Raw genomic sequence first — 16,100 nt, 5'->3', positions numbered from 1 at the left:
TTTTCATGGCCTCCATAAACAACATCGAAATAGAGAGACTAAGTCTTTATCTTTCCTACCGCCTTCCTTACTTGGAACCTCTAGTGATCTCCCATGAGGTTTTTGATCCTTTCATTTTCTTCCCGTGTGCTTCGGTTGCCACTTTTATGAACTTCTTGATCCATCGTGTTGGTCGTCTCGCTCATCCTACGAAAGTCGATCCCTTGTAGCTTTCTCTCTCCCTCTTCTTCATTCTCCTTGACATAGCCAACCACAAAGAATAAAAACTCTCTTTTCCTCTTTACTCCTCGATCTAACGGTCGTCGCAAGCCCCTCCGCCACTTTATGCTTTAATTCCATTGAACCTAATGGCCAACGCTAGTTCGACGTTTTAGTGCTTGGATTTTTGTTTTTGTCAGCTCGAGTTAAGTATGTGTTATTTACTGTTGGGTAAGCATACATATTGTTGTCATGGACATTAATCCTTATATTTGTACTATATTTCTGAATTTGTTTTTAGATTTGTCAGTCCTACGCTTGCAACTTAATTTATATATTTTTTTTACTTTTCACTTGTGATATGTTTCATTTATTGCTTGTAATGACAAAATTACTTGTCTTATTTTATTGATGCACAACTCACTACGTATTTCCTTATAGTTTTAATATTCTATTTTCTCACACTTTACATTTATGAATTGCACTCAAATTTGGCATATCACTAGCTTTTGTAAGGTAGGATGCCACATATATATTTACTTATGCAAAAATTATGATTATGTATGCTTGATGGCGGTGGATTTTGAATATTGGCTAGTCAGGCCAACAGGCATACAAAATAATGACCATTTAGTCATGCACTCGTGAGACTTGACTGGATTTCAATTAATTGTCTGTTTTAGTAAAATAAATGAGTGTATTCATATCAATGTTTACAACACTCTTGTTGTCTTATGGTATTATATATGCACATAGTAATTGTCTATTTTATTGTTCATATTACATGCCTTAATTCCTTTTAATTCGTGCTTTAATGAATATTAGTTATTTACTGAGTTTGATTTATCAAACTCACACATTGAACCATAGATATTTTTATATAGTAGGTTTTATTCAACCACTCGCAGAGCCGCTTTCATAGGAACAATCTTTCTAGTTCTAGACTTTCTTTTGCGTAATTTCAATTTTGCATTAATTGTTATGTTTTCTATCTTTTTTGTTTTATGTAGTTATTTCCTATTGTCATTTCAGTTTTGACTTTAGTTAGTTTAGTTTGTTGTTTTAGTACCGATTGGACTCTTATTTATGGAATTAATTTTATCTTTCTTTTTTTTCTTTATATTATTACTTGCACACCGTTAATTTTTTTAGAATATAAAATATGTCTAATTTATGTCATTACGTCTTGTATTGTAGGGTTGTGTTGTCTTCTGGACATGAGGTGAGACATTAAAACGAAAAGTATAGTATCATCCCATGTAGACTATGTGTGGAGTATAAAAATTAGTTTTGTTCATTGTAGGATAAACTATCATAATGAGCTATAATGAAAAAAACATCTAAGGCCACGATTAATAAAAAAAAAAAATTCAAATGAAAGATAGCAAATTAGTTGGAGGTATTCACAACGGTTAAAAACTATGAATTAGGTTTCACTCGTGACATTGAGTTGGATGGTTTTGACTCGTAAAATAATCTTTACTTTTAAGTAATGAAGTAGGATTGAGGTGGTGATTACCCCACTCTTACGAGCCTATGGTTTCAAATTTCTCACACAACATATTTACCTCTTGGAGATAAATTTAATGCAAGAAAATTCTTTTCATGCTCTTCGAATCTTAATAAATACTACATATTTTCATCATTGTTGTCTTTAACATACAATCCATTGCCACGATATTTTGTTCGTGATGCATTAATCTTCCACCTCTCAGCTTTAAATAAACCTAATTTAATAATTGATTACCCATCACTAATAAAATTTTGATCTCAAACACTGAGCAAAATATACAATATATATATGATTGTTGTCTCTATATTTCAGATCTCAAACACTGAGCAAAATATACAATATATATATATATGATTGTTGTCTCTATATTTCAGATAGTTGATAACTCACATTCCTTTTGTTTGCCCATTTGAACTACAATACATTTAAAACATTTAGAAATGATAATTAACTATAAAAAAATAAGAACTAAATCAAAATTCGGTGAAAATCAGAAGATTCAAAGTAGAGCTCAACAAGAATTCAGTAATTAAAGAAGCTTTATCATAAATCACCGATGTATAGTGGCAGGTGATTGGTTGAGCTTTTTTTTCATCATTGCTCAACATAACATTTAAAAAATGAAATGCTTCACACTCGCACAATCCAAAAAACAGGTCAATGCAACGCCCATGTGCAAGAAACCTACAAAATTTGAGAGTCACGCCACAATATATCAACACCATGTAAACAGTTACAAACAAAGCGACATTATAATGACACGTCAAAAAAATATATTAACTAATCCCCAAAATTGTGCACATAAATGCTAGATCAGTTATTGTATTCTTATTTCCTCTTATTCAAACTTGGAAAAAAATTTATGAAGAGAATTTAGGAGTGGTGATTGTTCCTTTGAAAACATATTAATGAGAATTTAGTTTTTTGTTGTTGCAGATGCTCAATTTTCATGTTAAAAACATTAATTGCATTTCTCTTTCCTCTTTTTTTTCAAATTGAAAACTATTTCATTTATAGGATTTAGTAGCGTGGCTCTTTTGAATATTTTTCTAGAAAAAAATATTTTGGATTGATGCAAATATCTCAATTGAGATGTTAGATCAATGACGATGGCCCAAACATATCCTCAAAACTCAATGAGATCCATAAATCAAAGAAGACTTCATCGTTTATTACTAAGTTTATTATATATGTTACAAAATAGGGCACTATTTATTTCAAGTGGTGATAAGTTGAACACTTTGATTTTGTTTTCTATCATTATTATACTATACATTACAAATAGGAAACATATCACAAGCCAAAAAATTAGAAAGTGACATCCTAACATGCATTTTTAGTGATCTAACATCCAAACAATTTGATATTTGCATATGCTAAACACACTTTCTCCTTGATTTAACAATCAAACAAAGATATTTGTATTGTTCCTAAACTATGAGATATTCACATTAGCATAAAATCAATTCCTCATAGATATATTTTTAAATGAGCCGACACTGGTCATAAATTTTCTCCATACAAACCTTTTAAAACTTAAACAAGAGTCAAATATCATTGTTGATTTAACATAAAAACTGAATTTTTTGCAATAGCAGAAAACCAAATGTTCATGCATTTATTTTTAAAATAACTACCACTGCTCCTAAATTCTCTCCAAACAATATTTTCAAAGTTCGAAGGAGAGAAAACTGAACTGCAAACAATGTTCTAACATAAAAACAAAAACATTTGATATTGAAAAAAATCAAATTCTCATCAATATATTTAAAAAAAATGAAGCATTGCTCCTAAATTCCCTCTATTTAACCCTTCCAAAGTTTTAAGAAAGTCAATGAAAATACTATCATTGATATAACATAATAATTGAGACATTAGCAGTAGCAGAAAACTAACTTTTCATGTTTTTATCTTCAATATATTTGTCACTGCTCCTAAATTTTGTCCAAACAATTATTTCAAAGTTTGAATAAGATGAAAGGGAAATGCAGTCACAGTTTTAACATGATAATTGAGACATTTCCAATAGAAAAAAACAAATTTCTCATTGTTATATTTTTAAATGAACAAGCATTGCCTCTAAACCCTCTAAACAATCCTTTAAAAAATTAAAGAAGATGAAAGAGAAGTACCATTGTTGATTTAACATAAAATCGAGATATTTGCATTAGAGAAAAACCAATTTCTCATGTATATATTTTCAAAATAACTAGTACTTAGGGTTGTAATCGAGTCAAGCCAAGCCGAGTATATCATAGTTTGAACCTAGCTTGATATAATTATAAGTTTTTCATGTTTGGCTTGAGCTTGTGTCGAGTTTTCACATGTTGTTCAAGCTTGGCTTGCTTAAATTTTTCAATATTTGAACTTGATTTGTATTTGATTAGTTTATGGAAAGCGAACGATTATTTAAAAGGGTTAATAAACAAGTTAAAAATTCAAATGAGGATCTAGATTTTCATAGAAAAAATATAAATTTTAAAATCTAAACAAATCAATAATTTAATAAATTATATAAATTGTATATGATATAAGCAAACAAACTAACTCTCACGTCATTTAGTTTTTATAATATAGAAAAAACATATTGAAACAATAGAAAAAATAACTAATATTACGAAGTTACTCATAATGTGAAATTATTCATCAATTGTTGAAATAATTGAGGGATGAACAAAAGCGATATTTACTTTTAGAATTCAATAAGTTAATTTTCAAACAATTAATAATTAATAATTAATAATTAAATAAATATATAATTAAGAATTAATCTAAAAATGTTATTGATATAATAATATATTACAATTAAATATATGACTAAATATATTATAATAAATCAATTTTAATTTAAATAATATAACAAGTTATTTGTTGAAAAACAAATGAGTTTGTTCGTGAACATAAATGAACGTGCTCAATCATGTTCATGTTTAATTCATTCAAGATTCTAGTTATAAGAAATTATTCTCGCTTATTTATTTACTATTTGAATGAATATGATTGAGTCGAGTTCGAGTTGTTCATCAAGTGCATTGGTTCATTTACAACTCTGCCATAATTTCTCTTGAATTCTATTTAGACAATTCTTTCAAAGTTTTAAGAAGATGAATGAGAAATGTAATCATTGTTCTAACATGAAAACATAGACAATTGTGCTATAAAAAATCAAATTCTCATTGATTTATTTTCAAAAAAACAAGCATTCCCCTAACCTCTCCTTACAATTTTTTCGAAGTTTGAAGAAGATGAAAGTGAAATATCATCAATGATATAAGATAAGAATTGAGACATTTATAATAGTAGAAAACCAAATTTTAATGTATATATTTTCAAAATAACTAGCACTGCTAAATTTTCTCTAACTAATCATTTCAAAATTTAAAGAAGATGAAAGGGAAATGCAATCACTATCATAACATGAAAAGTTGGACATTTGCAATAGTAGAAAACCAAATTCTCATGAATATATTTTCAAAAAGAACAAGTAATACTCATAAATTCTCTCAATACAATCTTTTTCTAAGTTTAAAGAAGATGAAAGATAAATGCAATCATTGATCTAAAAACTGAGATATTTGCAATATTAAAAAATTAAATTATTATTGATGTGTTTCTAAAATAACTAGCATTGCTCTTAAATTCTCCCAGCAAAATCTTGTACAAGCCTAAAGAGAATGAAAGAGAAATGCAACGAGTAATCTAACATAAAAACTGAGACATTTGAAATAGAAAAAATCAAATTCTCATGAATATATTCTCAAAATAACAAGTAATGCTCCTAAATTCCCTCTAAACAATCATTTCAAATATTGAAAAAGAGGAAAAATAAATGCAATCACTGGTTTAACATGAAAAGTAAGATATTCACAATACCGGAAAAGAAATTATCATTGATATATTTTGTAAAGAACAATAATTGCTCCAAAATTCCATTTATACATTCTTTTCTAAGTTTAAGGAAGACCGAAAAGAAATACAACTACAAATCTAATATGAAAACTGAGATATTTACAATATCAGAAAACTAAATTCTCGTGAATGCTTTCTCAAAATAAGCAACACCGCTCGTAAATATCAGAAACCACCAAATCAACAAATACACCAATACACTGAAATATCTCAAACAACCAAATAGTAAAACAAGAAACGCATGACAAAAAATATAACAAAGTAACAAAATACCATAAAAAAAAACCATAACAAAAGTGTGAGATGGGGAGTCATTATACATACAGAGAAGAGAGGCGACGACAGTTGAACAAGATGATTGAGATTTGCTCTAAAACCATACCGACAGAGAAAGAGATGAGAGGGGGAATATAAGGTGAAGCGAAGGGAATATCGGGGTATAACGACATTTTCATTGGGGCAGCGAAAGTATTTTGTAACCAAAATAGAGAATCCAACATGAAACAGATCGGCTCCCGTGCATTCCCTCTTTCTCTGTTATGTGGACCACTAACACTAAAAAAGAAGGCAAAAACCAAATGTCAACCCTAAATCAAAACGTAAATTGAAAATGAAAAACTACAAAAATATAACCCCTAACAGACCCTTAATATTGATTGAATGTGCTTGATGACTATAACTCGTTTAATTTTTTTTTCTAAGAGCGTTAAATATAAATAAGTTTTAATGGGCACCGTTTGCCATTTTTTTGCTCTTGGCGGGCAGAAAACCAGAACTCTCTCTCGTCTCCAGCCCTAGTAGCCACAGGTTGTCGCCGCTTCGGAAAAATATTAGATAAGTACTACGCACATAAAGTAACGTGCATAGCCAATGAAATCACGCTACGATACTCCACACTACAACACTACAAAAAAAATGGCACCGAGAAATATTCCACGAAAAATATTAGATAAGTACTACGCACATAAAGTAATGTGTGTAGCCAATGAAATCACGCTACGATACCCCACACTACAGAAAAAAAATACCACCGAGAAATATTCCACAGTGTTATTCGTGATGTGTTATTGTGTGTGATTCACGGGAATATGTCGCGTGGGTGTCATGGTGACGGTGATGTCGTGGTGATTTCATTGGCTACGCTAGGACTGATGTAAAATTTTTCCCGCCACCCCGCAGCCTCTTTTTCCTCCTCTGCCGTTCACCAGACCTCATGCCATCCTAAGCGGACCCGCACCGACAAGCCCACCACCCTGCTGAAATCGCCTCCACATTTACCTGTTCTACACCAGAATCGGCCGCCGGCGAGCCATCCCCGTCTTCCACGTCTCCAACCGAGCCCCACCCTCTCACACTCGAACACCCAATACCGGCGAAACCCCAGGCCGATCCAGCCACACCTTCCGCCCTCGCAGCCAAGTCTGGTGGCCACCGCCGTCTGCGCCGTCAAACAGACCACCTCTCTCGACCATCTTCACGTGGAGGTATTTTTTCCCAGATTAAATCTAGCTGATAAACACCGCTCACACGAATTATTGAGATCCCCATTGAAATAATTCATTACGATGGATTTGTTTGTAACCGAAGGGATCTAGAATTTTTCAGTTGTTAACTGGGGTTGATTTCCCGATCGGGTTACCTATCAAACACTTGATTATTTATCACCATCTCACTGAAATTTATTCGTATTTGGAAGGGTCTATTGGGTTACAGTAGGTTCCAATTCTCTGACATTCAATATATTTAGCTGAAATTGAATAATAAGATATCATAAAGATTTATTGGGTTATTGTTTCATATTAAAAATGGTCCTAAGAGTTTTTTAAAGGCCTTTATGTATTGATGAAGCATGTGATACCTAAATTATGGGATAAGAAGTTGCTTAAACTATAAATATTTGGTGATTCTTCTAGAGAAATTCATGAGAATCATGCTAATGGTGCTTTCTTGAATTTTTTGAGGAGTAGCTAACACTCAAGAACATCACTTATAGTACCTAACAAATTGTTGACTTAAACCAAACATTGTTATCAATTGGGACTTGTCTTCCTTTTGCATGATTACAGAATATGCATTTTGAACTTCGGTGGAGATTTAACCCCTTTAATTTTGATGAATTAGGAAGTATTGAATATTGTGGAAAGCTTCTTACATCAATGTGATGAAGAATTTATGCTTATGTTTCTCTCCATTGTGATGAAGTTACCTTAATAGAGTTTGATAAAGGAAGATAAGTCAATGATGATGTGGTTACTTGACAAAACCGCATTCACAGAGAGTATGACTACGAGGAATTTTTTTCACATGATCTTTCATTTAATTTTGTTGCCTACAACAATAATGCCTACAATTTTGTTAAAACTGCTTTGAGGTTCCTTAAATCATTTCTTTTTCCTTTCCATCTCTTGAGCTATTTCCAGCCATTGCTTCTCAGAGGGCTAGGACTCCTGAAAAAAACTTCTCCTGATACATTGGGAAAGAACCATATCCCATCTGAAGAGATAATATTCAGACGTCGGACTTCCATGCCTTCCTTTCCATAATCTTTCACCTTCATTTAGATTCTCAACTAGAAATAGAATGACAAGGAAATTCTTGTTACTTAGCTTAAGAAGATTGATGGGCCATCCATTACATATCATTTAGATTGCTATTTTTAGATCACTTGGATGGAAGAAATTGAACTAAGGAGATGTGGTTGTTAATAGTGGTGAACTTCTAAATCAATGCTGAATGTAACACACAGGAAATAGATTCCACAAAACAATTGAGAGGAACAAGGCTCTTATACCTTATTGATGTCGACTGAAGAAAGTAAAGATATGGTAAACAACAAAAATAAAATAGAAATTTTGGCACACAACTTAATTACTCTGATACACTACCTAGGAGTAAGGCAACTTCCTTGGGTGACATAAGTTTTTTATAGATTTAATTTCTTGTATTGTATCTTGAAAAATTTTTTTGGTTTCTATTCTAAATTGATCTGCAACCATCTATTGCTATCAATTTTGAGTTCATGTGTACTTTGGAAACAGACAACAATGTAACCTCTCTTTCAGTTCGTAGTTCAGTTCTTAGGAAAAAATGTCCTTAGTTGATTTTGTGCACTATGGTACTCTGGCACATTGCATGCTTTGGGTTCAGTTAATGCGAGGAAATCATTGCTTTATTCAACATATTAATGTTCATTTCACAAAAATTTTTGTTGGAATTTAGGAGGATGATTTTTTTGATATCAAAATGGCTATAAATACATGATACAAGAGTTATAAAGTAGGAAATACATAACATCCAAATCTCTAAGATTAAATTAATCCCTAGTAACTACCTAGAGATAAAAGGAAAGTCATAAACTAGGAAATACATAAATAAAGAAATACATGAACTAGGAAATACATAAACAAGGAAATATCTGGAAAAGAAAGAAATAAACGCTAATCAATTCTAACACTCCCCCTCAAGTTGAAGCATATATATCAAACATGTTCAACTTGTATTTGAAGTCGCCGAACAATAAGTGAGGAAGATTCTTTGTAAGAATATCGACCAGTTGTCTACTAGATGGAACAAACGGAACACAAATCTCTCTGGAATCAAGTTTCTTCTTGATAAAGTGACAGTAAATCTCCACATGCTTGATATGTTCATGTTGGATCAGATTATCAGCAATGCTAATGTCTATTTTTTTGTCACAAAACAGCTGTAAAGGGGCAGTAACCGACATACACAACTCAATGAGCATGATACACAACTAGATGACTTGACAAACCTCCAAAATCATAGAGAAAAACTTGTCTTCAACACTAGTACAAGCATCCACTGGCTGCTTTTTACTTTTCAAATGACAATGTTCTCTTATACAAACGAGCAATAACCTGAGGTAGATCTTCTATCATGGATGAGCCCGACCCAATCAGTATTCGTATAAACGACAACAGAGCGGGAGTTGTGACAAGTGAATAACAAACCCGAGGTCGATGCTCCTTTTAAGTAGTGGAGGATCCAATAAACTGCGATGAGATGATGCTCGTAGAGGTCATGCATAAACTGACTGACGATATCCACGAGGTGACAAATATTCGGGCGAGTATGAACAAGGTAGATGAGCTTACCCAGGAGGTAGTGTTGTTCACTGGAACAACCTTGAGAATTTCCAATAATTTCTCATTTGTATCTATTGGGACATCAACCGGTTTGCAAAGGAGAAGGCTGATATCGATCAATAGGTCCATCACATATTTGCGCTGGGAAAGGTAAATGCTCTAAGAAGGCCGAGCTACTTTCTTTCATATGAAAAGATGCGGCGAGGATGCCTTTGAATGACTCAAAGGCCGACATATCATTACTTGTGAGCACAATGTCGTCGACATGGATGATGAGGATGACAATCGGATGAATGCCGAAAAAATAGTGTATGATCATATTGGACTCGAGAGAATCCACGACCCACTACCATCTGCGTGAACTTGCCAACCCAGGCTTTTGGGGATTGCTTCAATTTATAGAGGGATTTTCACAACCAGCACATCTGTCAACAGGAAGAAGTCGAGTCAAATCCCTGGGGGAGAGACATATACAATTCCTCAGTAAGATCACCATTAAGAGAAACATTCTTGATATCAAAATGAATTAAGGGCCAATCTTGATTCACGACTGGCCTTAATAGGACTCAAATGTTATTGAGTTTGACAATTAGAGGAAATGTCTCTTCATAGTCAACTCCATATGTTTGAGATTATCTTTTGGTGACCAGTCGTGCCTTGTTGCTTTCAAAGGAACCATTGGAGAACTTGGTGTTGAAGATCCATCGACACCCCACTACTTTCTCTCCTCAGGGAAGATTAACCACATCCCAAGTATGGTTGGGCCGAAGAGCCTTCATCTCATTCATGACAACAGCTTTCCATAACTTGTCAATCAAAGCCGCTTATATAGTGAGTGAGAAACAACAATCCGTCTCAGAAATAGCTAATGCTTTGTAGGTTAGAGATGCTATGAAACGAGACGTATTTCGCCATAAGATACAAAGTTTTTGACGATATATGTTTGCATACCTCAATAATGAGATTCACATCTTCACTCAGATAAGGAGTGACTCCTGTAGGCCGTGAAGGCATCTTTCTAAGGATGTCGGTCGGAGCGGATTCCAAGATCCGCAACATAGCATTGGGCTCGATGATAGGGGTTTTGGGACGAGTTTCAATAGAGGGTTTTGGATAACGGGTATAAACCCGGATAAAGGGCGGTTTTGATGTTGGACTGGATGGAGGTGAATCCATTGGTGCTGAAGGTGCACCGGACACCGTGTCTGTAGGAGGAATTTTAACGTAGGTGAAGAGGAACCATTTTCAAAAAATCAAGCTCACTCTCACTTGAGGTAGTGTTAGGAAAGAACGAGACATTTTTAAAAAAAGGAGACATCGACCATAACATAGATTTTATTAGTGGTAGGATCCATATACCAATAGCCTTTTTGAGTGGCGGAATAACCAAGAAAGACACGTGATTTAGCGGGGATCAAGTTTAGTACGAGTTAGGTCTGTGTTCCGGACAAAGGCCGTGCACCTAAATATTTTGATGTATAATGTGGAGAAAGACCGGTTGGTAGGAAGACATGACATCAAAGCAAATAATGGGTTGATGAGGTAGTTGATGGTGAAGATGATATATTATTCCAAAACCTTCTAGAGATATTGGTTTGAAACATAGTTGATGACCAATTTCAAGAAGATTTCTGTTTTTTCGCTCGACTACATTGTTTTGTTGAGGGGTACTCGTACAAGAACTATGATGAAGGATAGAGTTAAAATATTCACATCCATGTTTGTCTGAAGGACTTGAATATTTGTTTCAAATTGGACTAAAATAAAGTAGCATAAATTTTTAAAAATGGCCGCGTCTTCAAATTTATCTTTTAAGATATAGACCCAAGACATTCGAGTGTGGTCATCAATTAGAGTAAAAAACCATCTTTTTTTATTGGTGTAGCTCGCAATTCTAGAGGGTCTCCATAAATCACTATAAATAAGTGAAAAAGAAGAGGAAAGAGTGAAAGAGTGCAAGGATGAGGTGGATACGACATACGTCGATATTTAGCTAATTGACAAATTTCACATTCAAAAGAAGATGAATTTTTATTAGTTAACTTCGAGGGGTACAAATATTTTAAATAATGAAAACTGGGATAACCTGAACGATAATGTAAAAACATAATAAGATATGTAGTTGAAAGAGAAAAACTACAATTATGAGACTAAGTGTTTGTGTTATTTATGTCATTTTATTAAAAAAAATAGTCAAATTACCCGCTTAGCAGTTTCAATCATCCTCTCCGGGCAGCAATCCTAAAAGACAAACATCAAAGATAAAATGAGCAATGCAATCAAGATCACATGTTAGCTTACTGACCGATAAGAGATTGCACTTAAATAAAGGAACTTGTAACGCGAATTCCAAAGTCAACCCAACTGTAAGTACAACTGACTTTTTATCCACAATGGAATTACAGGAGCCGTCAACAATTTTATTCGTAACTCGCCTGGGTAAGATAAATATGTTCAATAGAAATGAGAACCCCTGGTCATGTGGTCCGTGACACATGAATCAATAATCTATTGGCTAGAAGAAGCAAAGCCAGCGAGTGTCATAGAGATGTTACCTTGACAGACAAAGGTTGATGGTCGGAGGAGTGTTGACTTGACCCTAGCAATTTAATTGAGTATTCCATTTGACTCTTGATGGGGTCTATTGACTTGGGGATGGCTCGAGTAGGGGGCGGCTGAACTGTTGTTGATTCTAAGGTCGTAGCAAGACCTTTAGTGGTGGAAGATTTGGTCGAAAACTTATTTGTCAGTTTCCTGTGGAACTTCCAACCATTCTACCCTATATGGTAGAGTTTGTGACAAAAATCACGTGGCATGAGTGGCTCGCGACGGCATGGCAGAGTGTGGAGTACCCTTAGGGATCAAGGTTGAAGACTCGGTTGAAGGAGTGAAGTTGTCGAGCATGACAAGTCTCTGGCTTTTTTCGCTGTGAATCTCGGTGAATGTTTCCCTGGGTTGAAGGAAGGGGATCACATCCAAATATATGACCAAGGACTTCATCAAAATCCTTGTTTAGGACTGCTAAGAATTGGAACACACGATCCTTTTTCAAATTTTTTTTGAAGAGAGAAAGATCTATAGGAGTGTCCCAAGTGTAGTCATAGTAGAGATCACATTCCATCCATAATGCAACCAAGTCGTTGTAGTTCTTGGTCATCGTCTTCGATCCCTGTTTCACCTCACAGATTTTCTTAGAAATCTCATAGAGTTGTCTATAATTATCGTACAAGTAGGTGTCGCGAACGACAGTCCAGAGTGCACTTGCAGACCAATGAAACTGGTACAAAAGACTAATCGAGTTTTCTATGAAATTAATCAGCTATGACATGACCGTGAAGTTCTCTACTTTCCATGCCACATATGTTGGATCTGTCTTTGGAGGTTGATGAATCATAACTGTGAGATAACCAAATTTACCACGACCGTTGACGAATAACGACACAGTTTGGATGGAATTTACCACGACCGGTGGATTCAAGAACCTTATCAAGCGGAAGCTCGGTGATGGAGGAAGGAGGAATCAGCCATGGCTCCTGAGAGGTTGGGATGCCGAGACATGGAAGGAGAGGAATCCTTGGAAAGATATCAACAAATTAGGACTGCAATGAGATCAACAAGCTCTAAGACTATGTTGGTATTCAACAGGATAATTTTATCGATATCATAAGGGGAATAAATATATGATTCAAGAGTTATAAAATAGGAAAGATATAACATCCAAATCTCTATGATTAAATTAATTCCTAATACTACTTAGAGATAAAGGAAAAGTCTAAACTAATAAATTTATACATAAAGAAATACACAAACTAGAAAACACATAAACAAGGAATACATAAATTAGAAAATATCCGGAAAGGAAAGAAGTAAACACTAATAACTTCTAACAATTTTCATCTAACATTTTGATTTGATTGAAAACTAGAGAAGTTTACGGATTTACATTCTCTACTTTCTGCCTTTTCGAACTGCTACAATTTTATGAAGATTGCGATGACGCAAGTCCTCAGAATTAGAATTAATTCTATTCAATTTAATAATGTCTGAGAACGTTGGCGTTCCTGAGAAAGAAGGATACTTAAAACAGTTTCATTTGAATCCAACTAGCATTGTTAACATCACTTTATTTACTATTTCACCTTAATTCTGTTCTTTTGTTGCACTTATCTTGAACTTAATGCAGCAAAACCTTAAAGATATTGATAAACTTACGTTTGTACTCTTCGTTAATCAGTGCCACCAAATTGTTAGTTGTCATCTCAACAAGAATTGCTACTTGTTGACCCTAACGAAATGATGGATCTGGAAAAGAAGCTGCAGAGTCCAAGGTTGTTTAGAAGCTCAGTTGAGACCGAGGTTGATTCTCAATACTTATGTCAGTTCACGATGCTTCTTATGGACACAGTTGAGGAATTAACAGTGAAAGTTTCACAGATTGAGTTTGTTTGCCGTCAGCACTTTCCAGATCTTCAAACATTATCACAAACTATACAGAAAAAGATTTTAGGTTTCAAGAAAACTGAAGATCTGGAGTGGGGGAAGAGAGAGGATCATCTCTTAAAACAGATAGAGGAACTCCAATCTGAAAGGACGCATGCTCAAGAGCAAATCACACAATTAAATGCATCTTTACAAGAAAGTTGGAAAAAAATTGCGAACAAAGAGCAATCACTGAACCGATGTCAACTCGAGAAGAAAGAACTCTTGGAACAGCTTATGCAGAAAGTCAATGAAAATGTTAAAGTGAAGGAGCTTGAAAAAGACCTACTGCAACAGATAAAATTGAAAGATCAAAAAATTGAAGAGGAGCTGAGCAAAAAGAAAAGTTTGTTTGAGGAGTGCAATAAACTGAAAACAAATTACAAACATTTGAAATCTCAATATAATTTTCTTATAAGCAGGCTTGGCAATGCTAAATCAGACAGTCGTCATTCAGACATGATGTCGGAAGATGAAAATGGAACAGCAAGTAGTTGCCTGAAAAAGAGATGCAATGAAGGCAATATTTCTTATCCCCTTGTTTTTGTTGAGTTCTCATGAAATAATATTTTTACTCCATGAAAACGGAACATCTACAAAATCCTTTCTTCAATTTGAAGCTGATATCATACATAATCATTATACAATTTTATTTTTTTAATACCTTGTAGAAAATGCCTTATAAATTTATTGCTATTGCAAAATGGATTATAAGAACAGGGAACCGTTACATTTTATGCTTTGCTGGCTGCAGATATGAAAAACGATGTTCAAGAGGTACCCCTGCATGCGTCCAAGCTAACTAAATCAAAGATTGATGTAGCCCATCGAAAAGAAATTGCGTTTGGTCACATTACTGAATCAAAAAAGGATTCAGATGCTGGTTCCTGCTCCAATATATCAATCAAACAAGGTCTTATCTCATCAAAACTTCCTTTGAATGTTAAAAAAGAGGCACCGAGCAGCCCGAAGCCAGCTGCTTCACTTTGGAGAGATACCAGGTCACGTCAAGAACTCAAAGATGGAGATCCACATGATGATTTTTTCAATACTCCCTTAGAAAATGTGCGAAATTTGAATATGAATCTCCTAGAAGTAAATGTCAATCCCATTGTTTCTGATAAAGATGTGGATGGTGATTGTTCAGATGAGGATGTTCTTGACTTAAACTCCGAAACTATGCCCGAGAGGTGCCCAATATCAATGGTTGGGCCATCAAACAAGGGTTTTAAATATGTGGAGCCTGTTAGGAGGAAATCTGAAAGGGAGAACCTCAAAGGAATTGAGTGCCAGCAATGCAAGAAGTTCTATGATGCAGTTCTTCCCGATGGAGGCAAAGCAGCTAATACTATGCGTTGTGAGCATCATGACGGCGTTTCTCGGCATCGCTACAGGTATGCGCCACCATTGACACCAGAAGGTTTCTGGAACATTGGATTTGATTCAGATTTGTAAAGCTTCAAAGGTACTACTTTATTGCTCATACAGTTCTTGATCTTTTTTCTTAATCAGGCTTTGTAAGTTCATATGTTTTTAATTGAATTTTATTGCAAAGCACTGTACGCAAATGGGATTTTATGCGGAAAATCTAAATATACTTTAGTTGAGTGTGGAGATTAAGATAAATACCTTCCAAAATAATGATGATTTAAAACATGCAACTGCAGAAATTTGCGTTTAATAACATTTTAAAACTTGTCTAGAATATTTTCCTTTCAAACAAAAATAGGCTGACAAACTTAGATATTTCGTAGCGAGGTTTGTTTACTGTTTTGATATATATTTACGGCATAATCTATGCTTTTTTTCCCAATGGTTTCTATTGTTGATATTGTGGAAATAACCAGACCATGAAATTTTAATCAAAAGGAAACTAGATGTTTATGGATACCAAC

General features: G+C 34.1%; 1 protein-coding gene across 1 annotated transcript; it reads left to right on the top strand.

Annotated features, from left to right (window-relative positions):
* The first annotated feature begins 6,687 nt into the window (after positions 1-6,687).
* Positions 6,688-15,814, top strand: LOC110032146 (protein gamma response 1). Its single transcript, XM_020735675.1, has 3 exons — positions 6,688-7,104; positions 13,961-14,725; positions 14,960-15,814. Exons 2-3 carry the CDS (start codon positions 14,020-14,022, stop codon positions 15,658-15,660), a joined length of 1,407 nt encoding a protein of 468 aa, XP_020591334.1. The 5' UTR covers positions 6,688-7,104; positions 13,961-14,019; the 3' UTR covers positions 15,661-15,814.
* The last annotated feature ends 286 nt before the right edge of the window (positions 15,815-16,100 follow it).

This window comes from Phalaenopsis equestris, unplaced genomic scaffold, assembly GCF_001263595.1.
Source record: "Phalaenopsis equestris unplaced genomic scaffold, ASM126359v1 Scaffold000002, whole genome shotgun sequence".
Lineage (NCBI taxonomy): Eukaryota > Viridiplantae > Streptophyta > Magnoliopsida > Asparagales > Orchidaceae > Phalaenopsis > Phalaenopsis equestris.
The sequence above is the reverse complement of the archived record's forward strand: the minus strand, read 5'-3'. Positions and strand labels throughout refer to the sequence as shown.

Coding starts and splice junctions, on each gene's coding strand:
- LOC110032146 (XM_020735675.1), top strand. CDS start 14,020: ATGATGGATCTGGAAAAGAAGCTGCAGAGTCCAAGGTTGTTTAGAAGC. Junction 14,726..14,959: donor GAAAAAGAGATGCAATGAAG/GCAATATTTCTT, acceptor TGCTGGCTGCAG/ATATGAAAAACGATGTTCAA.